Source organism: Triturus cristatus, chromosome 12 (genome assembly GCF_964204655.1).
Source record: "Triturus cristatus chromosome 12, aTriCri1.1, whole genome shotgun sequence".
In the NCBI taxonomy this organism is placed as follows: domain Eukaryota; kingdom Metazoa; phylum Chordata; class Amphibia; order Caudata; family Salamandridae; genus Triturus; species Triturus cristatus.
Window position 1 is genome coordinate 545972760 of NC_140595.1, and position 26024 is coordinate 545998783.

Genomic DNA, 26024 nt, shown 5'->3' on the forward strand with positions numbered 1-26024 from the left:
CTAGGTCAAATTACATTCAAAATTACATTCAGAAGGGAAGGGGGCGTGTGGTACCCAGCCATACTAGGACCTAAGGACCCCATCCGCCGTGGCCATACTTAACTTGAAGGCTATAATAGCCCTGGAGATCTAGTATCCTGGGGCCTGTGGTCTTTGTAGGTGGGTGTCCTGGTACCCACCAGGCTGTAAGTTGGGGGCCTTGGGGAAAGCACCAGGGCCACTGCAGCCCCAGCCAGCATCCCACATGCATCCATCCTGGGTGTCGCGGGAGGCAGCAGTTGTTTTTGTTTGCCTCCATCAGGTCAGATCAATGTGTGTTTCCCTGCCCTCAAGAGCATGGGCAGGTAAACAAAAGTCTGCTCCCACCCATCAATTTTAAAGCTCCTGCTGAGTGAGAGAAGACATGTCTTCCCTGCCTGCGTTCCTGCTGGCAGGAAAGGCATGTCTGTTTTCACCTGGTGGAAGCTTTAAAAATGCTCCTGCCAGGTGGGAGCAGACATACGTTTCCCTGCCTGTGCTATTGCTGGCAGGAAAACTACTGTTACCCGAGGGTGGGATCCCAGGGACAAAGTAATTGAGTCGGGCACTGTAGGACGGGGGCCCCAGACCCTTTACAGGCTCGGGGAGGGGGACTGCTTGCCCCCTTCCCTTTGAAGTTGAAGCTAAGTTCAGCCCTGATGGGGGGCAGGGGCCCCCGGGACCCATTAAGGCGTGGAGAGGGAAAAAGCACACCACACCCCTCATTGTAATGGAATTTGGCCAAAGGGATGTGGTCCCCGGGGCCTCCCAGAGGCCCTATGCCCCCTTCCCCAAAGAAAACTCTGGTGACCCAGCAGGGGGTTTAAAAGTAGAGCTTTTTAAAAACAAATTGCAGTAGATTCAGGGATCCTCCGCATTTTTGCAGCAACATTTTATTAAAATGTTTTTGGCCCTAGGTGGGGTCCTACCAACATAGGGGGTCAGGGTATCCCTACCCTGCCCTCTTACATTTTTTTAAAACTTTTTTTAGGGCTCAGGACCGAATCTTAAGCTGGCTGCCACCAGTGATGTTGTGGCAGCCAATCAGATCTCAGCTTGGATCTGTTAGCCCCACAGATTCACAGGGTGCGAAATATACAAATTATTTGAGCCTATTGAATGTATTTACACTAAATCATAAAAAGCACTCTTTCTGGACCAAGATCTAGGTTTCTGCCAACTTAAGTGAAAAAGGCGCTTGGACTGTAGGTGTTTCTTAAGTTCCTATAGAAAATGAATGGGAAAACATGTTTTGGGACCCCCCCTTTTCTCAGCCCGCACTTGACGGATTACCCCTAAGATCTCCAGGAAGGAGCTGAGGTAAAATAAATATTATTGGGAAAGTTTTGTGAAGATTCTTCAAATGGTGCCAAAGTTATTGGCAAACTAAAAATTGATTATCTATGGAAACGTGGTTTTAAGTATAACTGTCCAGTGGCAAAGTATGCAGTTACCATGCCCACGAGGACCTGTACACTACAACTACTGTATCCTGTGGCACACTATCAGGTGATGGGGCTGACTAAGTGAACCCAATTACCAACCACGTTTGGTGCCTCATTGTAGCGCAATACTTGAATTACAATTGTTTACAATTTAGAGTACCTTATTCAAAGATGATGGCCAGAAATACAGATATTTGTGCTAATGTTGGAGTTCTGCAACACTGTTTTAATCTTCTGCTTACCTCAAAGTAGTAAAACAAAAATTACTGTTGCCCTTTTTACAATGTCTGAATGAGTAATATTGGGAAGTCCATGAGGCAGATGCTATGCATTTCAGAGAATGGTTTGGTTCTGCGGAAATGATTTGTATGGGCGGTGGTGTCCCTGGCTGCAAGGTTCCCATGCTATTTTCTCTTCTAAAACTCCACCCTTACCAGGATACGTTTTGCTTGCACTATCCTCCTACAGTACAGCCCCATTGCCCATTCAACAAGTGCTATCTTGCTTCAGACCTACGCATTTTGGACAAAATATGGATGGAAACTTGTAATCAGTGAATTAAGATGGTAAAACTTCAAGAGACTCTAGCAATGTATTTTCAAGAGCAAACATGATGTATCATTCCCTGATCCATTCAGGCTTTATCAGGTGTTCAAAGATTTATCAGGACACCCAAAGCCTGGCAAAATAACCACTTCCCCCACCCCCAATAAACTGTGCAAGAGGGACATTAGAGCACATCAACCTGCACCTTCCCCCACCCTGTTGCCTAATGTATTGAGTCTAAAGTCATTGGAATTCTTGAGATTGGCTCAGAACAACTTCACTGTTTATTTTTGATCCCAGTTGTTTTTAATAATTTACTAATGCCAGAGCATTTGCTCACATCATTTTAAACTATGTCCATAGATCTAATATTCCGTCATTAGCTTGAGCCATTCCCACTGTCAGCCTGATCCGTTGAACGGCACATTAATTACACCCCTGTTTCATTGTCTTTCTGAACTGCTCTTACATGTGTTACCTTTGCCCTTCCCATCTCCCCAGCCTTTCTATGTGATGTGGGTGTTGCATTGTTCAGTAATAGCACTGGGGTCACTACACATTTACAACCTGGCAATGACTGATTCTCATACAGATGCAGGACTGAGATGAACTTTAGGCTGATTCCTTTTCACAGACAATGAAGGAACAAATGAGCAATGTTCAAAACCTATTTGCCAAACTGGTGCAGTGGTATAAGTGGCCTGTGTTTTTCATCATATGCCACTCTGCAGAAAACTGTTCACTTTAATCACAGCCTATGATGATCATGTTTTTTTCTTGCAAAAACCCAGTTCCATATCGTTTTCAATTATTTACACTTGTTGATAATGAATCCTTATTAGTTCCTTATTCCAGCAAATGCACAGTTGTGTTGTATGCAGTAAATGTACATGTAAAAAACTGATAAAATGTCAACATATTTGGGGACTCCCTCACCATTCTTTGCATGAGGGATAATTGCATTATTATGCATGATGGTCGTTTGAAAAATATGATTAGCTCAACACATAAAAAGACTGGTCTGGCTAACCAGACCTCTGGTAAGCTCCTGTGCTGGTAAGTGGTAATATAACACTCTAATCTCTCTCAATGTCACAGCTTTTTTCATTAATGTTTTTTCATAAATCTAACACGATGCAAAATTACCATTCAAATAATTCCGCAAGTTTCCTTCTGGAATACAGCATTTTTCCTGTATGTCTTCAAAGACAATGCTTTACAATTGAATGGACAGACTATACGCCTATATAAATTCCTTACAGTAGGAAAGATACATCTTTTGAAGAACTCTAACTATGTTCTACGTGGTAAACAAAACTAAATTAAATATTTTTTGTCTTTAAACTGGAAAGTTCTTAAACCTCTAGCAGTAAAACATAAAGTGCATTAGATAGTGATAAACACAAAGTTTTTTTATTATAAATATCTATTTGATGTATTAATCCTAATGAACAAAAGGTTGTATATTTCAGTAATAATTCAACTTTTTTAGGACTCACATGAAGACTAATGGACTGGAAGTTTTCTGTCATAGTTTTCATAAAGAAGAGATGTCATGTAGTTCTGAACAATGCATGCACTGCATTCTTGACCAACGTTTTGGGCTATTACTTTCTACATTTACTAGAGAAATAGTTATACAGGGCTGTTAATTTCCAATTATATTTGACTAAATACAGATTTGTATTTAAGGACATAAGTTGATTTCAAGTCTTTAACTGGTTGAATGGTGAAGTGAAGGCATAGGGGACCTCAGTCTGCAAATAGATTCTTCATTAACAATTCACAAAATGGGCTAATAAACAAAACTCACCTCTTTAAAGCTTCCACGTACAGTAAGGAACTTGTAGATGATATAAGCAGGCACTAGTATCATTGATGACATTGCTATTCCCCATCCAATCCGATTTGCCCAAAGAGGGTACGTGTATTCATCATAGGTCAGTGGTTTAAAAGTGATGATGCTCACTATCACCACAAACTAAAGAGAAAAAACAGTAGTTTCTCAATCTGGAAATAAATGAGCAACATTGAAATACTATGTATAGATCAGTTAAGAAGCATAACAAAATCAAATCTTTAACAGGATAATGAAAATGTATTGAAGAACTTTACATTGATATTTTTACCTATTCCAGCACATGATTTCCTTATGAACATCACATCCCAGCATCTCAACTCAAATATATTTTCATTTATTTCCAGTATTTTCTTTTGAGGCTCATTGTATGGCCTCGCCTCTTCTCAATGCTCTGTGGCAATGTAGACATATACAAATATCGAAATACAGTACCAAAATGCAAAACATTCTTGGCACCATGAGAGTATGAGCTTGGACGCTGGATTATAGTCTATATCAAAGGATGCCATGCTATACTGCTAAATTCCTCTACATTCATGGAAACATGATTAACGAAAGACAGCCAATCTGATCTAGTGTGTAAAAGTGCTTTCAGCACATTTTAAAGTCATTAGGCAGTGGTCTTCAATCTGTGGAGATGCCCAGAGAAGTGTGAAGCCTTGATAAGATAGACAATCTTTCATATTTTACATAATAGTTCTTTAAAACCATTAGCGGTGGCCATTTGCAGTGGTCCAATTAATCTTCCTTTACCCAATGAGGGCTCATCCAAAAAAATTAAGATCACTTTCTTAGAAGCCCCATGTAACCTCCAGCTTTATCGCGCCGTTTCAATAACAGAGGCAATCCTGACCAGCTATTTGAAAATTAACAGGAATGAAGTGTGGGTTAGGATAAATTAATGAAAGGAAGTGTAAAGAATGAGGAAAAAATCCTAATATTATAATCAAAGTATGCCTGCAAATAACAGGTTATCATTTGACAATGCAGTAATGCCTCTTTCACCAACCAAATACACAAACATCACTTAAGACGTTCATTTTTAAAACTATAAATAATTTTCATACTACTATTTAGCTGCGTCACCACAACTTTTTTACCATGAAGGTGCCGATTATGATCCGGGTCAGAAAGCACTCCGACCGAGCCGGATCTGGAATGTTTTCCGACTGAGCCGGAGTCCTGCAGTCCGACCGAGTGAGTACAATGCGGCCGTATGCTCCCCCTGTGTCTGAATCGTAGGGCTGCGGGTGACAGGGGGTTTGACGTGGGCCCCCAAAGCCAACCACCCGGACGTTTCGCGAGCCCGACACTCCGGCTCCCACAGGCTGTCCGACGTGTGTATCGTACTGGCCCAGTCGTAAATTGCATCCATTGCACACCGCGGTTAGCTTACGACCGATACATACGGAGCGGTTCGGACCTGGAAACGACTTGGTTGGTGAATTTCACGTAGCTCGCATCGTACTTGCTCGGGCGGAAAACACGCGTACGGCTCATAGTTTTTCCGGCCGGATTGCGTTCGGTGCCCTTCCGACCCGGATTGGAATCGGCCCCTAAATAGTTAGAACAAAAAATTCCAAGATTAATCATTCAAAATGCTGACACCATTAAATAATCCAAATAAAAAAACATACTTCATAGGATGGTATACAGTTACTTTTGAATTGAGGCTAGAACTAGTGTTTAATTTGAGTCCGTGGTTTCTGGGGCTTGGCACCTGCAATACATTTTCAACACTAGCACTAATAACAGTGTGCTACATGGTGGCGCTGTCTGTCCAATTTTGAACTCAGCACATCGACAGTGTTTTATAGTACAATATATGTTAAAAAAAAAAATACTTGCTGCCCATGCTATTCTTATACCTTTGGGTGGCTTGGATAGACTGAGTTGTCATACTTGTAGGAGTGTGATGGTTAGTAGTTGTGTTGCCACTGTCATTGGCAGCACTGGCAGGGGAAATGGGTGGTGCAAGCTGCAGTGGACTCCTCAGAAGGGTCCCAACACTTACTTTTTTTTACAAATTAAGCACTAATTAGAACAAAGGGTATTTGTAACTGGGGTAAACAAGGCATCATGCATCACAAGGAAATAAATTATCCAAAGCGCATTACAAAATCCGAGTAAGGGAGGTGGCCTAAGAGGTTTATGACTTCCTAATGCAATGGCCATTCTGTCTACTGTTTACTGTTAGGAATGACATTGAGGACATCCGAAACAATCATTGTGCATGATTGTTATTTTTTGCCTTGAGCATTAACAGTCATTAACATCCTCTTGTGATGGCATTAATTGCAGTTTAGTGCCTGTCTTATGACCTTACTTAAGTTGACTGATCTTATTAAATATGTTTGGATTTTTGTCACAAAGAACAATTGAACCCGCTAATATATATTTAAGCATTGGCTGGTAAAAATAGGTTGTAAGCTTCCCGAAGCACTCCCCTATAGACATAATATTAAATGCAGCTGTTTTCATGGTTGGGAAACTATCTGAGAGGATATGTAAACACTTACAACTGTGCAAGTATTTGAGTGTTGACTTAAATGTGTAGTAAAACAGCCCCTTACACTGCATTTGTGAATGCTGAAATTTCATCATACTAACAACATTTCTGTATTTGTGAGACCTATTTACAAGACAAATATTTCACCAATCCTTCTTATGTGGCTGAACTTACATGTGCATTTAACTTTTTTAGGGTCACTTGTCAATAGAGAAAAATGAGAATAAAATAATTTCCCTCCTACTTGACTCATATTATTTCCACTGCTTTCCAACATTGCCTTCTGCTCCTTCCATAAATAGGGCAGAAACATGTAATCTTACCTTAAGTAAGCAGGACAAAATGGAAGTGAAACCCTTCATGTACAAACCTCAATGGTCTGAATATTTCTACTTATGAAAAACACGAAAGGCATTCCTCTCACAGGATTGAGGTGGAAGAAAGTATTTGTAAAGCTAGCTCTTAGGGTACCGCCATCCAGTTGGCTACTTTTTGGATGAGGATAGTTATGTCTGGAGGCTGGTCTTCTACTGTAGTCATCCTTGCCAGGGCTCAGATTACTCCTTTCAACACTTAGCTTCATGAGTCAGGTAGTTTGCTTATGAAAAATAAACATATTTTCCCAATGGAGAAGACATTTTTTAAACAAATAGGAAAGTTGTTCATTAGGTGCATCTTTCCTCCAATTCATTAGAATTTTCAGAATGTAAGTACTTTGCACAGCAAGAAACATCTTTAAAAATGTAAGTTTTATCATCAAGAAGCACAGGAGTGCTTTACCAACTAAAACTTTTTGCAGCAGACATATTTCAGATATGACCGCCTCTACAAAGAGTATTGTCTGATATCTGGTTGGCTAAAAAGATTACAAAAACTAGGATATAATGGATTGAGAAGATGGAGTTGCAGAAAGAAAAGTTATATTTTGATAAAATGTATTTATACATACTGACGGATCGAAGTGAGATGCCTAAAACCACAACATTGGTTTTCTCCAAATTAACCCAGGTCTCTGCACTGGAGACAAGCAAGTAAGCACTAGTCCTTCAATAGTTTATTTCATAAATCAGGCTTAAACACTGATACTTTTAGCAAAGGGAGCCTTCTAATGTGAACAGCTAGAGTGAGGAGTTTTACTCTAGTGTCAGAGAGATTTATAGTTCACTTTAGATGTTAGCTATCACAAATTTACCTCTTGTAAAATAAACTTGCCAGATTGTTCAATTGAATCCAAATCAGGTATTCTCTGATGTTAAAGTATCAAAAATCAGGAAGAGGTAGGTATCAGCAGTAGGTTCTCTTATTCAATAGAGCAAAGATCCTTAGTGTGTCAGCTTCCTTCCATTAATTGAGAAAAATATTTTCAAACTGACAATCTCTGGAAGTGTACAGATGCCAACATTGTTACATTAGTTGCTAAGATAATAGATGTGGTATAATAAACCACATATAAAGTGGAGAATGCTGAGGAGATATACTTCTGGAACAGGATAGAAATTCTCTTTATGAAATACATTCTCATTATCATGAACAAAGTAATCAAGCATAATTTTTTATCAAATTATGTTATGTGATCATTAATCTCAAATGTCTAAATTTAAATTTTTGCATTCTACTTTAATGAGAACCCTAATAATTCTTAAACTACCATTGAACTACACTGGTCAATCAATATTGGAGAAACAGAGAATAAAGTAATATAAACTCTAATTTAGTCACTCATGCTGATTTCAGAAAGTAAGGTGATGATCCTACCAGACGATATCATTAAATACCTTTTCACTGAGTCAATGACTTTGCAATATTGTGTAGGAGAGACTATATTGGCGAGATCATTCAGTGCTTCAATTATTACATATAACACTGTTGCCAGCTCTAAGCATTGATCAGCATTCAATTGATATTTAGTTTAATCCATCATTATTTTGTTAGCATTAAAGATGTCTGCAAGGATCCTGACAGTGACTGTACTTGCATGTTTTACCAAAAACATATTGCTAAATGTGTAACTTAATCTAAAAACAAAAGACTGCATGCAAAAAATATTCAGAGGTGTTTTTAGAAAAGATTTGAATAAATATCTGTCATTAACCTGACTTGTTGAAGCTACAAAAGAACTAAAAACCTTACCTGAGCCCCTCTGCATACACATATTTGATCACAGTACTAGACAATACTTTACTGAGGTCCTTAAATTGATCAACCCAATCCAACAACATGAGCTCCATCAGTGTTTTATGGTGCCATTTGGCGGCCTACAAACTATATAAATGAAAGATAAATTTAAATTAATTCCTTACATTAACCTGTGCTTGCATTAAGGTCTACCATCCTAAAATGGCTTTCGTTATTGACCAACTGGTAGCATAGTTCTGTACTAACTGGAGGATGTGATTGTAAGGTAGTTCAAGATAAATTGAATTGTAGTAATCTAGCTGGGATCACAGAAATGTGTTAAGTATCTGGAACTTCCGAGAAAGAGTAAAGAGATAAAGAACACATTTCCGAAAGTGAAACTGAAAAAAGCAGTACTTAACTACTGTGACAATTTTGTCGGAACGAGAGAGAGAACAATAGATTTGAATGCTGAAGTTATTCACGGTGGAGTCAGGCAGAGGCATGTGGCCTATCTCATCAGGTCAGAATGGGCAATCCCCAATGGTGTGGAGTGATGGGGCGGAGGATTTCAGTCTTCTCACCATAGGGTTTTAGATTATTAGTGGTCAAGCATTGTTGGACCTTGGAGAAACAGTCATGAGGTTGGTTTGCAATGTGATGCCCATCTCAAGATAGTGAGTAAACAGACCTTTTGAGCCTACACTCCCAGGATCTGAAACAACATCAGAAAAGCATTAAAACTCCTACAATTCAGGAAGAAACACAAAATGAATGTCTTCAAGGAATACTAGCTCAGATAGGATAACATCTCATCCCTTCAACTAGCTCTACCTCGACCCTATGTCCTCTCCCTCCCACCCCATGCATCCCCACTGGGCTTCATTCCTTTGCAGTGCTGGTGCTCTGTTGCTATCTAGCTGGGTTTGCATTTTATTCACAGAAGGTCATGGTTTGGAGATTTCTGCCTTTTTTTCATAACCGAGTTTATTGGGTTTTTACTTTTTTACACAATTATAACAAAGACACTGTGCAACGTAAAACACCAACAGATTGAGGTCTTTTACATTGTTTGCTTGAACACATTTCTGATCTCAGCATCGGTAAGTATTTAGCAAACCCAGGCCAAGCCAGTAGTGGTCCTACCATTTCCCCCATATTTTAGTTATTTTCTGCGAGCAACACCATGCCACATATATAGGCTCCTCCTGTTGTGCTCAATTGTCCAACCCCTTTTGAAGGGCGGGCTGTTCGGGCTATATGCCTTTTTACCACCAAGGTGGGCATGCCCACCAACTTACTGTACCCCTATCATTCCCAAGAACTTCTAGGATGCCTAGTAGGGCATCTTTAGGTGTTAGAATAATTTGGTATCCTCGTACTCGGGATAGTGTGTCATCTGCCTCTAGTAAACACACAAAGCAAGGGCAATGCCATATCACATAATAAAAGTCTGAATTAAAACGGTTACAACATGGAAAGGCAGGGGATGCCACCCGGCCCACCTACCACTGGCGTTGCAGCGTGAGATAGGAGAACTGAAGGAAGTGAAGCTGTATCAGCCGAAGGCAGGAGAAGGTAGCCAGCTCACAGGGTGCCATGTGAGCCTCGTGCCAGTCTTTGAGGAAACCTATTCAATCTTCCCATTTCTGTTGCAGGGGGCCCAGGAGGTTCAGGGGCATTAATCACCAATAGATTTGGGTGATCCCTCCTCTCCTGATAGCCCCTTGAAGGATTTTTGCCTCTAATGGGTGCTAATCAGGTAGGTCTACTAGGACAGCCTTGTATCCAGCCAAGGCGTCTTGGAGTTGGAGATACTTGTGAAACTGGGTCTAAGGGAGGCAGAATTGTGACTTCATCTCCTGAAAGGTTTTCAGGGCACCGTAGTGCCAGATGTCTCCCAGAGTTGAGATCCAAATCTTGTCCCATTCTAGCAGTGCTGTGTGACAGAGGACATGCCTGTGCTGGAGGGGAGACTATAGGGTTAGGCAACCATCCGTTCCCATGGACTGCAGTTGTTCATTATGTCAGACTGTCCAAAGTGAAAGAGTTTCCATATAGGAGTCACACCACCTTGTCCAGCCCCCTCAGGGAAAGTTCAGCTGGGTAAGCCGGATCACTCCAGCCTCTGCACTTCCAGTCATTAACCACCAAGATATGGGCTGCCCAAAAATAGAGATTTCTGCCTTTTTATATGAATCTGGACGTCTTTATTTGTGTGGCTCAGTTAGAAACTCCTGTACTACCGAGAACTGAGGCTGTATTTATACTGTGCATATACAAACACACACACACACAGACACACAAAGACTCTGTACTGAAAACCAAGTTTTACAGATAACAATACCATTTCCAAACATGAAGACTGCAAACGTTGTCTAAGTTTGATAATTATAGTTTACCACTTAGAGGTGCTCCTGCATGTGCAGCATAAATATGGAAGTGCAGAGACACTGTATTGTTCTTCAAGAATGCCACAGAATGTTCAACCTGCTGCTTGTGGCAAATTACCCGACTGCTCATAGGTGGTAACAAAAATGGACCGAAACCCTGCAGGTCTAACCACTTAGGCGATATTACCACGCAAGTCTTTAACACGCAGGATTTTACAACAAATATATCTTTACCAAGCATGCCATTACAACAAATTCCAACATTTGAGATGTCATCAGTGATGTCACTGACTATGTCATGAGTGATGTAATATGTGACGTCATCAGCAGTGCATTGCGGGGGCACGAGTTATAGTTAGCTGAACTAACTATAACGGGGACATTTCTAGGGTTTTGTACGAGGGAAATGTCCAGCTAACTATAATACCCCTGAAATCTATGTTTTTTTCAGTGAATTTCTAAGGTTTTTTAAATGCCATTTCCTAACTATAACGTGCATGAAACCTATGGTTTTTTCAGTGAATTTCAAAGGTTTTTTAAATGCTAATTCCTATCTATAACTCATCTCTAAAGCTATGATGTTTAATGATTTTCATTGGATTTCGAAATTTTTCTATTTCAGTGTGTCAATTCCTTTAATTATTTTTTTTAATATTTTATTTTCACAATTTTTGTAACTTATTTTTTCAATTAATCCTTTTAAAAATTAAAAAAATTATTTGTTTTTAAAGTATTTTTTTTTTTAAATTGTAAATTTTTTAAAATATTTTTTAAACTATATTTTCAATACTTTATTCCTATTTTTTTTACATTTTTTCTTGGTGTCGCGCACCCAACGTGTTAGGAACCGCGCACCCTACGCGAGAGAAATCGTGCACCCAACGCGTTAGGCTGCGCGACTGCTAATTTGACCGTAAAAAAAAAAATAGCCCCATCACTAATTTTTATTATCCAACGCCCCCACGGTCCCAGCCGGCTCTCCGCGCCCTTCGGGAGCCGGCATTGCTTTTCCACATGGGGAGCTGCTGACATGCAGCTCCCCGTGTGGAAAGCAATATCGTTTGGATTTTGAAAGACAGAGCAGGTTTCCCTGCTCTCTCTTTCAAAATCCAAACAAAGTTTGCTATGGGAGGGCGGGGGACTCCCGCACTGTCATAGCAAACAACAGTGTCCTGGGGGTGGGCACCCCAGGACACTGTAGGAGCTGGCCCTGGGGGGTGGCGGTCCCCAGGGCCCTCGAGGGCTCCAGGAGGGGGGCCACGCAGCCCCCCTCCCTCAAACAAAAAAGCCCCAAGGGGTGATGGTCCCCGGGGCTTGGAGGGGCTCCCCACCCTATCTATTTTCTAGCCCCGGGGGTCGCGGTCCCCAGGGCTGGGGGCCCCTCCCGGGCCCTCCATTATTTTTTTACAGATTTTGCGTCCGGGATTTGTCTCCCCCAGGGGCTAATTATTAGCTTATTCAGCTTTTTTTTTTCCGTCCGGATACGCGCACCCTGCGCACATTTTGCCGTTTAAAAAAAAAAAAAGGGGGCTCGGGGGGTCCTTCTGGGAACCCCTAAGCAACACTAGAGGGTCAGAGTATTTCTTCCCTGCCCCCTTTACATCTTTCACACACTTATTTCCCTTACTTAATCAGTCTCGCTTCTACCGAGGCACAAAATGTCTGCCAACAGTTTTTGGTTTCGAATGTAGACAGACACTTGACAGCCAATTAGCATTCAGCGTGTGATCGGGAGGGTGCGCGCACGGTTCGCAGAGGGTGCGCCCAGGGTGCGCATAGGGTGCGCGGATCCTCCGAGGCCATAGATATATCTATACTTTTAACTCTAATTTTCTCAGGAACTACTGAACGGATTTACACCATTTATGCAAAAGGCACGAGTCTGAACTGAGGACTACCTCTTTGCCAAATTTGGTGTAATTCCGTTCAGCAGTTCGGGCTGTAGCTGCATCAATAGGTCCTATGGGTAATTGCATGGGGAAAACGCGTTTTGGGACCGCCCTTTTTTCTCAACCCCTCTTGACAAATCACCACAAAACTTTCAGGATAGGAGCAAACCGGAGCTGGCCAAAAGTTTGCAAAATTTCGCGAAGATTCGTCAACCGGTGCCAGACTTATTGGGAATAGAATGTTGCTGATTTCCTATGGAAAATAGGTCCTAACTATAACTACCTACTGGCGACCGCCAGTAGGTATTATATATTATCTACTGGTGGTCGCCAGTAGATAGTTATAGTTAGGACCTATTTTCCATAGGAAATGCGCAACATTCTATTTGGAATAACGTTGGCGCCGATTGACGAATCTTCGTGAAATTTTCCAAACTTTTGCCAAGCTTCGCTCCGACCCTGAAAGTTTCATGGTGATTCGTCAAGTGGGGGGTGAGAAAAAAGGGGGGGTCCCAAAACGTGTTTTCCCCATGCAATTTCCCATAGGACCTGTTGTCGCAGCTACAGCCCGAACTGCTGAACGGAATTACACCAAATTTGGCAAAGAGGTAGTCCTCAGTTCAGACTCGTGCCTTTTGCTTAAATGGTGTAAATCCGTTCAGTAGTTCCTGAGAAAATTACAGTTAAAAGTACATATATATCTATGGCCGAGGAAGATCCGCGGACCCCCCCGCACCCAGCGCACACCCTGCCGTGCACGAGCTGAATGCTAAATGGCTGTCAACACTCCAGATCAGGAAGTGTTGGCAGCCATCTTGTTCCTCGGTAGAACCGAGGCACAAGAAACCTAAAAAACAAACACAAAAAACACGACAAGGGGGCAGGGTAGAAACACCCTGACCCCCTAGGTCTGCTCAGGGGGTCAAAAAAAGAATTATTTTGTTTTTAAATCAGCGAGATTCACGCACCCAGCGCGAATTTCGGCCGAAAATAAAAAAAAATTCAGTGCGGGCTCCTGCGCTGAATATTCTATTTTGCCCCCAGGGGCCAAATCCCGGGGACATAATTTTTTTTAAAAAGTGTGGGGGGTCCCAATCCCCCCACACTGCCCCGGGGACCACCACCCTCCGGGGTTCCAAGATTGAATATGCGGGGGGCTCACGGCCCCCCCGCAGCCCTGGGGACCACCACCCCTCAGGGCTTCATTATAAATGGGTGGGGGGGCTCAAAGGCTCCCCCAAGCCCCGGGGACCGCCACCCCCAGGGCTTTAATTTAATGTATGCGGGGGGCTCATGGCCCACCGCAGCCCCTGGGACTGCCATCCCCCAGGGCATGTTTGTTTAAAAAAAAAAAAGGGTGGGGGCTCGAGCCCCCCCACACGCCCCGGGGACCACCACCCCCCAGGGCTTAAAAGTAAGTGGGAGGGGGGCCGCGCAGCCCCCCTCTTGGAGCCAAAGATGGCCCTGGGGACCGTCACCCCCCAGGGCCGGCTCCTGCAGTGTCCCGGGGTGCCCACCCCCGGGACACTGCTGTTTGCAATGGCAGGGCGGGAGCCTCGCGGCTCCCACCCTGCCATTGCAAACTGCTTTGCTTCATTGAAGCAAGAGCAGGGAAACCTGCTCTCGCTTCGATGAAGCAAAGACGATTGCTTTTCCACATGGGGAGCAGCATGTTAGCTGCTCCCCATGTGGAGCAGCATGTTAGCTGCTCCCCATGTGGGACAGCAATGCCGGCTCCCGCAGGAAGCGGGGAGCCGGCTGGGACCGTGGGGGGATTGGGACCCCCCCATGGTCCCCAACCAGATGGCCAGGCCCCGGGGCATGGGGTCCCCGGGGCCAGTAGTGGCCCAGGAGGGGGGCCACGCGGCCCCCCTCCTAAAAATAAATAATTTAAAAAACCTCCCCGGGGCCAAAAGGGAACACAGGAGGGGGCAAGGCAGCCCCCCTCAAAAACAAAAATTTAAAAAAAGGCCATGCCCCGGGGAATGGGGTCCCCGGGGCAAATTATGGCCTCGGGAGGGGGGCCACGCGGCCCCCCTCCCGATTTTTTTTAAATTTTTATAAAATAATACAAATTGGGGGCAGGCCCTGGGGGATGGGGTCCCCAGGGCCAAAAGATAAGAAAAAGAAGGGGGGCTACACAGCCCCCCTTCTTAAAAAGAAACATTTTTTTAAAAACAGGAGGCCACGCCCCCTCCTTTCATCACTCTGCAAACGCGCCCCCTGGCGTGTTTGCAGAGGGGGAACGAATTCCCCTTCACTACTGGGGGTCCCTGGGGGCCAACTAGCCCACCAGGAACCTCCAATGTGCTCCAGGGGGCTGTGTTGCAGAGAGGTGTAATGAGGCCACGCTCCTTCTTACTGGAGGTACCTGGTGGGCTTGTTGGCCGCCAGGGGACCTCAGGATTCAAGGGGACTTAATCTCACAACTTAAAACGTGCCACGGGCCGCGTTTGCACAGTGGTGAAGGTAGGGGGCGGGGCCTGAGGTGATACTGTGCAAACACGTCCTGTGGTGCGTTTTAAGTTGGGGAATTCATTCCTCTTCAATCCATAGGTCCCCTAGGGGACAACTAGCCCACCAGGTACCTCCACCAAGCGCCACGGAGCTGCGTTGCAGAGTGTTGTAAAAAGGGGTGTGGCCTCTGAACACCTCTCTGCAACGCAGCTCCCTGGCGCATATGGGAGGTACCTGGTGGGCTAGTTGGCCGCCAGGGGACCTCAGGATTCAAGGGGACTTAATCCCCCAACTTAAAACACCCCACGGGGCGCGTTTGCACAGTGGTGAAGGTAGGGGGTGGGGCCTGAGGTGAGATCTGTGCAAACACACACTGTGGCGCGTTTTAAGTTGGAGAATTAATTCCTCTTCAATCCTGAGGGTCCCTGGGGACCAACTAGCCCACCAGGTACCTCCAGTAAGCGCCACGGAGCTGTGTTGCAGAGTGTTGTAAAAAGGGGCGTGGCCTCTGAATACCTCTCTGCAATGCAGCTCCCTGGCGCATACTGGAGGTACCTGGTGGGCTAGTTGGCCCCCAGGGGACCTCAGGATTGAAGAGGAATTAATTCCCCAACTTAAAACGCGCCACAGGGCATGTTTGCACACACATGTCACCTCAGGCCCCTCCCCCTTCCTTCACCATTGTACAAATATTCCTCTAATATCAGCCGAAGTACGAATTCCGATTTACTTACCTGCAATCAGGAGAGAACCCAGTGCTGCATCTTTTAGCCCAGCACTGACCCTGAAAAGTAATTCTAAGTGTACTTACCAGTAACTTGTATTTCCTTCAATAGGAATCCATTGTGTGGTTTTCACCAGAAAATTTTCAAAGTGTCCATTTTTGAAACGTACAAATATTCCTCTAAAATCAGCCGAACTACGAATTCCGATTTACTGACCTGTAATCAGGAGAGAACCCAATGCTGCATCTTTTAGCCCAGCACAGACCCTGAAAAGTAATTCTAAGCGTACTTACCAGTAACTTGTATTTCCTTCCATAGGAATCCATTGTGTGGTATTCACCAGAAAATTAAGCGTCTATTTTCACAAACTAAAAATATTCCTAAAAAATCGTCTGTATGACTTAAACACATTCTTTCAACTGTTTACAGGAGGTTGGCCAGTGCTGGATCCAGGATCCACCACTGAGTAAGAAAAAGTAACGATAACACTACTTACCTGCTAAATGAATTTTCTGCCATAGGATAACATTGGTGATTCTATGGGAAAAAGTTTCTAAGTGTCAAGTTTTAAAATATTATAATATTCCTTAAAAATTACTACTGTAACCAAAAGGCTTTTACTCAACTGTTTACAGGAGATGTCCAAGGACTGAATCCTGTGGTCAGAAAAGTAATCCATAAAGTAACTAATTGCATTTGACTAGAAATTCACATTGAGCTCAATGTTGCATTGTGTTTGAAATTGTGTTGCCCATTGCAACAACTGTAACTACTGTACTTAAGTCTATTGCCTATTTGCAAAGTATTTAAACTAAAGTAATTCATTCTGAGAAAGTATATTTTGTATTGTAATGTATAATGTGATTAAAAAAATAAAATATCTAAAAATAAACAGTTTACAAAATGTAGTAAATCAGTATCAAAATAATCAGTATAACAATTAATACATAAAAAATTGTCATTTACAAAACCTTTGAAATTCACTGAAAAAACCATAGGTTTCAGGCCTGATATAGTTAGGAATTAGCATTTAAAAAACTTTTGAAATTTTTTTTTAAATGCTTTTTTTGGCCCTGAGCAGTCCTAGGGGGGGTCAGGGTGTTTCTACCCTGCCCCCTTTTCGCATTTTTCACGTTTGTTTTTTAGGTTTCTTGTGCCTCGGTTCTACCGAGGCACAAGATGGCTGCCAACACTTCCTGATTTGAAGTGTTGACAGCCAATTAGAATACAGCTAGTGCTCGGGAGGGTGCGGGGAGGGTGCGCGGATCCTCCGAGGCCATAGATATATATCTACTTTTACCTCTAATTTTCTCAGGAACTACTGAACAGATTTACACCATTTAAGCAAAAGGATAGGAGTGGAGCGGAGCTGGCCAAAACTTTGGAAAATTTCTCAAAGATTCGTCAATCGGCGCCAACATTATTCCAAATAGAACGTTGCGGATTTCCTATGGAAAATAGGTCCTAACTATATCTACCTACTGGCGACCGCCAGTAGGCGATATATAGAGATATATATATATATATATATATTATACGCAACATTTGTTGTAAAGGTATGCAGGAAAAAAGCATATACATGGTAAAGACTTGGTAGTGTTGTGGACATTGCAATGAATGCGTTGTTCCATCATACATCCAACAAAAATATAGGCAAATGTTTACAGTGCACTTTCACTTTTTAATTTCACAACTCGAAGATGTCTGTATTTAAACCCTCCTTACATTCCAAGAATGTCATTGTTTTGATGAAACACTTCTACAGCCCTACTTCCAACTTATTGCCTTTAATGATGACATCATACAATAAAAGTTGGTTGCCAAACTAGCCCTTACTACAAGTCATATCCTTTACAGGAAATTCTAAACCTAGGGGATTAGTCATCCTAACTAATTTCAGGGTGCCTGAATATACTATACTGCGCTGAGAGGCTGAGGCAAATTGGGCGACAAATCTCGTTCTTATAAACCACTTATGTAGATCAAACTACCTTTATGTTACACAATCGTTGCACAAGGAATTCAGAACATCCCAAAAACACGTATGAACTTCGATTTCAGCAGATGAATACTTATTATCATGAAAACCAGGTTGCAACTATTTTCTCTCTTTCTTGTTCTAAATGTTACAGGTTTTGGTACCAGTGGCTGCCCTGACTGAAAATATGATGAGATGCTGCATGCACAACTTCCCCAACAGGTGACCTCTTCAGATGGGTGTAACACTTTAGATAAGAGGATAAAAAAAGCCTTCCACATAATTTTTAAACAAAAAGAAAATTAACAAATGGAAAATGTCTTAAAATGGATTTTAGCCTTACTAACACACTTTGCCCCCTTTACTCTTGTTACATGGCAAGTTCTGGCCCTTTTCACCTGCTCTTCTAAAAAACCTCCCCAGCAGAACCTTGAAATAGCGTAGTGCACAATGGCTTTACATATCAAATTACACTTACATAATTAAGAGTTGTTGGAATGTTTCACTATTTTACTCAGCCTCTTGGTAAGAGATATAAAGCAACCAAGCGCCCCATCACTGTATACAGTGCGGAACATTGAAAGCACAGCACGCTGGTAAATCCTAATGTTCATCCCAGTTTATTTTCCTTCCGTGGATGATTACGCAGCTACTGTTGCGTTCGGTAAAAGCCACTATTTTTTACAGCTCAACAAAGCCAGTGGCGTGCCAGAAGGCGCCCGAAAAAGCAGTGATTGTTATTGCACTGCCCTTTAATATTCGATCATTTGATTTTTCAGTTCCCATTCAGATTGCTACTTTGATGCTAAATAGAAGTGATGTGCATGAACCCAATGAACGTGGTGAAATATATTATGCAAAATTATTTTGTGTTTATTTATTTTTTTCATTATTTTTATTATTTTGGCCCACGAAGCTTTTGTCTCATAATGCCATTCACGAACTTCAGGCTATAGAGCTTCCCAACCTGAAGGTCAGAAGCTTGTTCAGATACTCTTTCATAGAGGGGAGGCACAGGTTAGAAAATGCCAACACTGCCAAAAACAATGAGACTTCCGTTTGTCTGTTCTGAGAGTTGTGACATTCTCCACGAGACAGTGCGGGTGCAGCGCCACACGTACGCTTTCAGCTCCTAAAGCTACGTGTACTGTGCAATCCAAAAACCTCAAATAAATGCTAGAATTCACCTCACTGTGCTTTGACTTAATTGGAGGTACAGGTTGATGCATTCACTATGCTCTTGCAAAAATCTTGGAGTGATGTTTCGTGTTCTTCTTTTTATATTGATTATATTATTTGCACATTTGTCAAATATTCAAAGTAAAAATATTTAGGCTACTCTTGGATTTCTGATTCTCTCATTAAGACTGTAGTAACCTGTAATGTATTTATCTTGCTACTTTCTCCCTAGCTGCTCAGCCAGTGTGAATGTGATGCATGGAATGTTGGTGTGAGAGACTTGAATGGAATGTTTGGGTGCTTGGATACTTGAATGTGCCAGTTAGAGAATGGGCTGAGCAGCAAGCAGACCGCTCCTGGTGGGGCTGCATCACATGAACTCAATAACCTGTAACTACAACTAATAAATGTACCTGAAGTACATCACAGCTACCTGGAGTTAATTACGGCAAAGACTTAACGCAACTCCAGACAAGTGAGTAGCTCCTTGTTGTCCAGCAAAAATACAAATATGCATTGATCTAACTAAATGATTTCCTATGTAGCGTGAAGGCCAGTATTTTATTAGAATTACATCCGTCTATCCATTCATTCATCAAGCTTGTTTGCAGTTGTGTCTGTCGCACAAGCGTGTTTGAAACGCCAAACGTCTTTTTCATGATAGTACATTAAGTGGAAAAGGGAAAAAGGGAGTGAGTTTTGTTTTGCTGCTTAGATACAGTTAAAAAACAACCTGGAATTCAACATTGAGCTCTGCGTTTTCAATATTTTAAGAGGCAGTCCACGAACTGAATGGAGCCTTGTCCTGTGTCATGAAATATTTGAATCCACCGGTGCAGAGGCATTTTCCTGAATTATGACCCTTAGATCATAAAATAAGGTATTAAATATGTTATGTCTCATTTCTTACTTTGCGGCTGCGAGAGTGTTATCATTCTTCTTTTAAACACGGAAGAATGATCAGCATCGAAAAAACAAGCATTAGCAAAGCCATCAAATACTTAGAAATACAATCATGAACAAAGGCAAAGGGACTATTTGTGATGTGTCTCTGTGCAACTAGTCTCTTTCTGTGCCACGTATGTCTGCACTCTGTTTTTTTAATTCTCTAGGCTTTCTATGCTGCTTTTTTCACTCCCCAAACTTTCAGTGATGTTCGGATACAGATACTACACATTCAATGGCGTTGACGCTGACAGAAGGTAATGCACATTGAATCTCCCATGATCAGTTCGGATAGATTTGTGAAAAGGTTCTGAGCTTACCAACAAAAAGGCAGGGCTTACAAACTTCCAACAGAGCCTCCAATAAAGACCTGGCTTGAAACCCATCATCTGCTCAATATCTTCACTGAACCTGTCCACACCTGCAATGTAACATAAAAACACATTGTGAAGACATTGCATTCCAAGGGAAAAAACACTAGGAAACACCAGAAAATCTATGGATCTACCACAGACATTTATAGTCATTCACTCTAATAACAGTCTTCGGTGATTGTGTACAGAAAAGTTTTAAAAAAGTAGCCACATAATTTGTAGAGTAGTGTATTAGTCAAATGAGATAAAATAAGAGCAGCAAGAGAAATACTACAGTACAAACATTATTTCCAAAACTATTAGGATTATATATAGCTACAACAATCTGCATGCATTATATTCTTACAGAAAATGTGTCTTCTAATATAAACCATTGGGAATATGTCACTGCATCAAATACTGCAATAAAATGAAATCTAATTCTTAATGATAGCATGTCTTGATATGTGTCATGTACTAGAAAGCAAAAACGCCTTGGAACAGATTTTAGGGCCTGATTCTGACCGCCTAGCTGTCGGCGGTCCCGCCATCGGGATTAGGATGCGACCGCCTTCAAGGAAGTCGCAATCTGTTTATTTTGTATTGCGGTGTGTACTGCGGGCTGCAGCACAAGCTGCAATCCAAAATAAACACATTGCAAATATTCATGCACTATGTGGCAGGTCAGGCACCAAGCGGTGCCTGCCACATGGTGCATGGATTTGTAGAGGGGCCCATATCTGAGGACCAGGGAGGAAGGGGGGCACCAGCTGCAGGCCCCTAAGTCACTTTCTGCCTGCCTTTTCATAGCAGGTTATCCGCCATGAAACGGCCAGCAGAAAGGGACATTGTAATTCCTACGGCAGTGCCTGAGCAGACACTGCGCCTGCTGTAGGAATTGCAGTCCCCCCAACGGAGCCCATCGGATGTGAGGCATCGGTCTCTCCACCTGCCCTCCATCCGCCGCCATCATAATGCGGTGGGCAGTCATGCAGGGTCCGATGGAGGTGGGACCACCACCAAAGGCCTGACGGTGGCATTCCCACCGCCATTGTAAAGAGGCCCTAAGTTACCTTAAAGTTTCCCGGGCTATTCATTTTTGGTTCAGGAAGTAAAAACTATTCATTTCAGCATTTGTATCGGAAGCTAGTATCATCTACATTGTTTCCACATCTATGATTTTTTCCTCCCAACTTTAGGAAGACATACATTGCAGACCATCCATGATCCTCAAATATGACCAATACTCATACTACTGTAAAAACAGCATTAGTTATGATCTGGTCTCTTCTGTGGGTGACAAAGCGGTAGATAAACAAGTAGTAATAGTCTGGGTTTCTATTAACATGTACCAAATAAAATGATACTTTTTTGTTTGGACCTTGAAACATTACAATCAATATTTGAAGGTAATCCAAATATACCAATACAGCCCAAACAAAGAAAAATTGAAATACAATATTTCTTTTGCATTGTCATTGTTAAAGTAAATCTACAAGAGGAGTAGGCCATCTAGAGTAAGGAGGGTGTTACAGACATCTACCCCAGGTTGAATTAAAGACCTTTTCCTTTCTTCTAAAGGAGAGCATAACTATCCCAATTGTTGTAAGGCAAGACATATCAACGTACAGTCCACTATTTGTATTTTTCTCTTGCATTCCCTGACTCTAAGAACCAATTATATGCTGCTATTGCTTTTTGATTCAAAAGTTGTAGAATGGAGTTATTAATTTTGAATTGCGTAAAATCATTCAGAAAGAGTGATCACTACTCACCTTATAGATCCAGACCTAAGATGTAAGAAATCTTTTTGGGTACCAGTGGCGGCTGGTGAAATTTAAAAGTGGTGCATATAACAAGTCAATGAAGTGTAGCACGAGTGAGGCCAATGTTTATGGGGGGAGGATTTGGGGGATTCTCCCCCATGAAAAGTTCTGAAAAGTGGTGTATTTAGGTGCAATTTCAACAATATTTCTGTGATAAATGGACACAAAATAGAGGACCTGATTCACAAAGGGCCTCTGCACTCGTGGCGGAGGCCCCTCAGTAATGGGGGAGACCTCCCACTCGGGGCAGAATCTCTGCAATGAGAATTATCATTTAGGAGGTTCCGCCACAAGTTCGGAGACTCCCCCCATGACTGCAGGTCCTCTGCCAAGAGTGCGGAGGCCCTTTGTGAATCAGGCCCAGAGTTTTTATACTGGCTCAGCCTGCACCCTCGCTATACCCAGGATGTGTTGTTACAGCCACAGTTGCCTACTTAGGAACTGGGGAACCAGGTTGAATTCTCAGCGTGAATATCCTGTGCTTCATGGCAAATTACTTAATCTCTTATGTGACTATAAAATGAATGTGACCTTGTGTAATGTAACTGGTGCTCATGAAAGCGGAAAATTACTTTGGGTCTAGTTTGCACATAAAGGTTAAAAACAAAGCCTTAACATAATGAAAGACAAATCGATACTCATTTAGTGGCTGATTTGTACAAAGTGAAACCAGAAAAGAAATATTGATAAATCACAGCTATGCCACTTAAATTGTGAGATCTTAGGCAAATATTTTATGTAACCAAAACTCAATTTTCTTCATTAATCACATATGAAAGCACTTTTAAATATGTTAGTTCAGAATATCAGTTGTACAAAAGGTGTGGATAAAAAACCCAAAATATTCTGTAAGTCTCATCGTCAAGCAGATAAATATGAAATAACAAACAACTTGAAAGAAAAATGTATTTTAAAAATTGATAGTTGCAAATAAATCTTGGTTGGTGCAGTGGACAATAGTGACGTGTATTTTTAGTGCTACAAGGTCACAGCCTGTGACAGAAAGCACAGGGAATATGTAAGTCAATATTTTAAACTTGCATTACACGCAGTATAAGATAGACTGCTACAAAATGTGTAAAAGGTTTTAAGATAAAATGGTGCTTCCAAAATGTAATAATACAGAGACTGTATGTAATTCTTTTTTTTTATAACTGTCCCTCAACACCTTGTTGGGCATAGTAAGCACTATATAAATACAATTACAATCACAGCTCAGTTGTTAACTCTTTGCACTACCGCTCAAAAAGAATAAGTCACAAACCTACGATTGATTCAAACAAGTTCCGGCTCCCAACCATTCTTTACATTTGTAGATTTTATTCCTTTACCAATGGCAGATTAACTCGTTGCGCACATTTATGTTTCTTTCAGGTCAGCAGGCCCAGTCAGGAAGGTTTGTTTAGCTGTCTCTCCAGCTTTAGTTTCAGAGCACAGGAAACACACAATTATGACACTTCAGCTGAATTAATTAAACTATTGTAATCAACCCAAAGAGAGGAAATAGCGGGAAAAGAAGCGAGTGACAGGCCAAGGACAGTTGGGGAACCAAAGAGAGAAAGAGGTTACAGGAAGGGAAAGTGAAACCCACAGTGAAGGAGAGATGAGAGCACTCACCCCAGTAGTTATGTTGTCCGGAGCCGCAGAAGAACAATCCATGGCGCTTCCAAAATTGGCTCTCCACTGGTGCTGGGATGCTTTAAACATAATACACGAGGCGCAGAAGCATGCGCAGTGTTACTGCTTAGAGCAGATGACAGGCCATCATGCTAAAACTGCAACCACTCAATTTACAAGTCGTCACACTGTGATGACTTGGAAAGGGAGGAGTCAGTGGTAAAAGGCAGCTAAGGATAGACAAGCTCAGGGATAATACTTTACACGTCTGGGCCTGCTTGAGAATGACACAATTTTAAGCGTCATTTGAGGGCAGTCCCAGAGGACCACAATTGTTGCAGAATCGGGATGGTAGCATGCTACCAACCCGTACTGATTAACTTTCCCTGATGTTAACTGCCACATGCACACAAGTGCATGTGTCTAATTAAATCTGCCTGACGTCCAATTTGAAGAACGGACTAGGCAGGCCAAGGCAGTAGATGCTTTTTAACATAATTTAAATAGGATGGCAATTGCTTTTTACAATAACTATCCATATCACATTTAATTGCATGGGTGTAGCCCCTCTGCCCATTCCCAGAAACCGCCACTGTTGGTTACTTCCACTCATTAGTCAATTTTGTCAGGACTACAAAAGTACTTCTTTTCTGTAGATAAGAAGTTAGTTCATACACATTTTGTGTGCCTATTGAAGTTCACAGTCAGTAGCTAAAAGCAAACATTTTAAAACATTGCAAATTGCTGTGAAAATGTTATATGAATGTTTGAAAACATCACATACACTCCTTTAACTTTACACAGACTACTGACTACACACTCCTGACTTCATACACACTCCTGACTCTACACACATTTCAGAACACACACACTCCTGCGTCGACACATTCTGATAAACATACTCCAACTTTACATAAACTCCTGTGTGTGTACACAGTATTGATGCTAAATACACTCTTGAATAGTAGTTTGCAAGCATTCTTCCAAGTCTGCAAACTTAGATTATGTTCATAAACATTAATTTCCAGAACCACATTCTCTCCCACCAACACATTTCTAACTAACTTCAAAAAGTGCTATGGATACGCTAATGACCACACAGCCACCCCCTCACACACACTCTCATACAAACACACACACACACACGCATACACAACCACACACACACACAACCACACCTACACACAACAACCACACACGACCACACACACAACCACACACACAAAACCACACACAACCACACACAACCCCACACACAACCCCACACACACAACCACACACACACACAACCACAACCACACACGTACAACCACACAACCACACCCGCAACCACACACACACAACCACACACACACACAACCACACACACAACCACACACACACACATCCACCCACGCACACACACACACACACACACACACACACACACACACTCCAGACCTTACACTCTTCACTCTACACATGCTCTCAAATGAAAGTCAGTAGGTTAAGGCAGCAACTTAACCTTCAATTTCTCATCTTTTTAGTTTTACATGGAAACCACTTTGAACATATTAGGCAATCCTAACTCCCTTTCAACTTTTTTTCTTTTTTACGGAATAGTAGATACTCTCCAGGCCAAAGTATGGTGATCTTGAGTCCTTGCACTATTTCAATTGTGCAAAAAATAGGAAGATTTGGGGCATCAACACTAGGATTGAAGAGATGATTTCATTGTTATGGCCGAGGGAGAAGGAACAGCGAGTTAAGAGGCATGGGGATAGGAAATGAATAGGCAATGAGGGTTCATTGGTAGGGAAAAAGAAGCAGGGCAGAAAAGTGAAACAAACCTGAAGAAGCAGAGAAAGGAAAGGAGAGTGTAATGCGGAAATCTGCAAGTGCTCCAGTGGCGAGGGAACAAAGATAGCATCATGACAGAGAGCTTACAGGATGGAAATTGTAGGAGAAGAAAATAACATGAAACAAGCACGACAAGAACTGTAAAAAGGTGAGGGGCATGAAAAAAGGTTGCAGTGGTATCAGAGTGTTACATCCTGCTTTTCCTCCTTCTCTGTCCTTCTTTAGTGTTTCTTCTAAGCTGCTCAGCCTGTATCTATGATGTCATTTAGAGTTCCTTTGTGTATGTTTGATTCTACTGTGAGTTATATCTGAGGCTGAGCAGCAGGGCA

General features: G+C 42.1%; 1 protein-coding gene across 1 annotated transcript in view; it reads right to left on the reverse strand.

Moving 5' to 3' along the window:
* Window positions 1-26024, reverse strand: part of SLC6A2 (solute carrier family 6 member 2) — a 1123441-nt gene that overhangs the window by 49715 nt on the left and 1047702 nt on the right. The window contains exons 12-13 of the mRNA XM_085639971.1: window positions 20381-20481; window positions 3823-3990 (exon numbers count right to left, since the gene is read on the reverse strand). Coding sequence (XP_085496097.1) covers window positions 3823-3990; window positions 20381-20481 — 269 coding nt within the window. The remainder of the gene's footprint in view (window positions 1-3822; window positions 3991-20380; window positions 20482-26024) is intronic.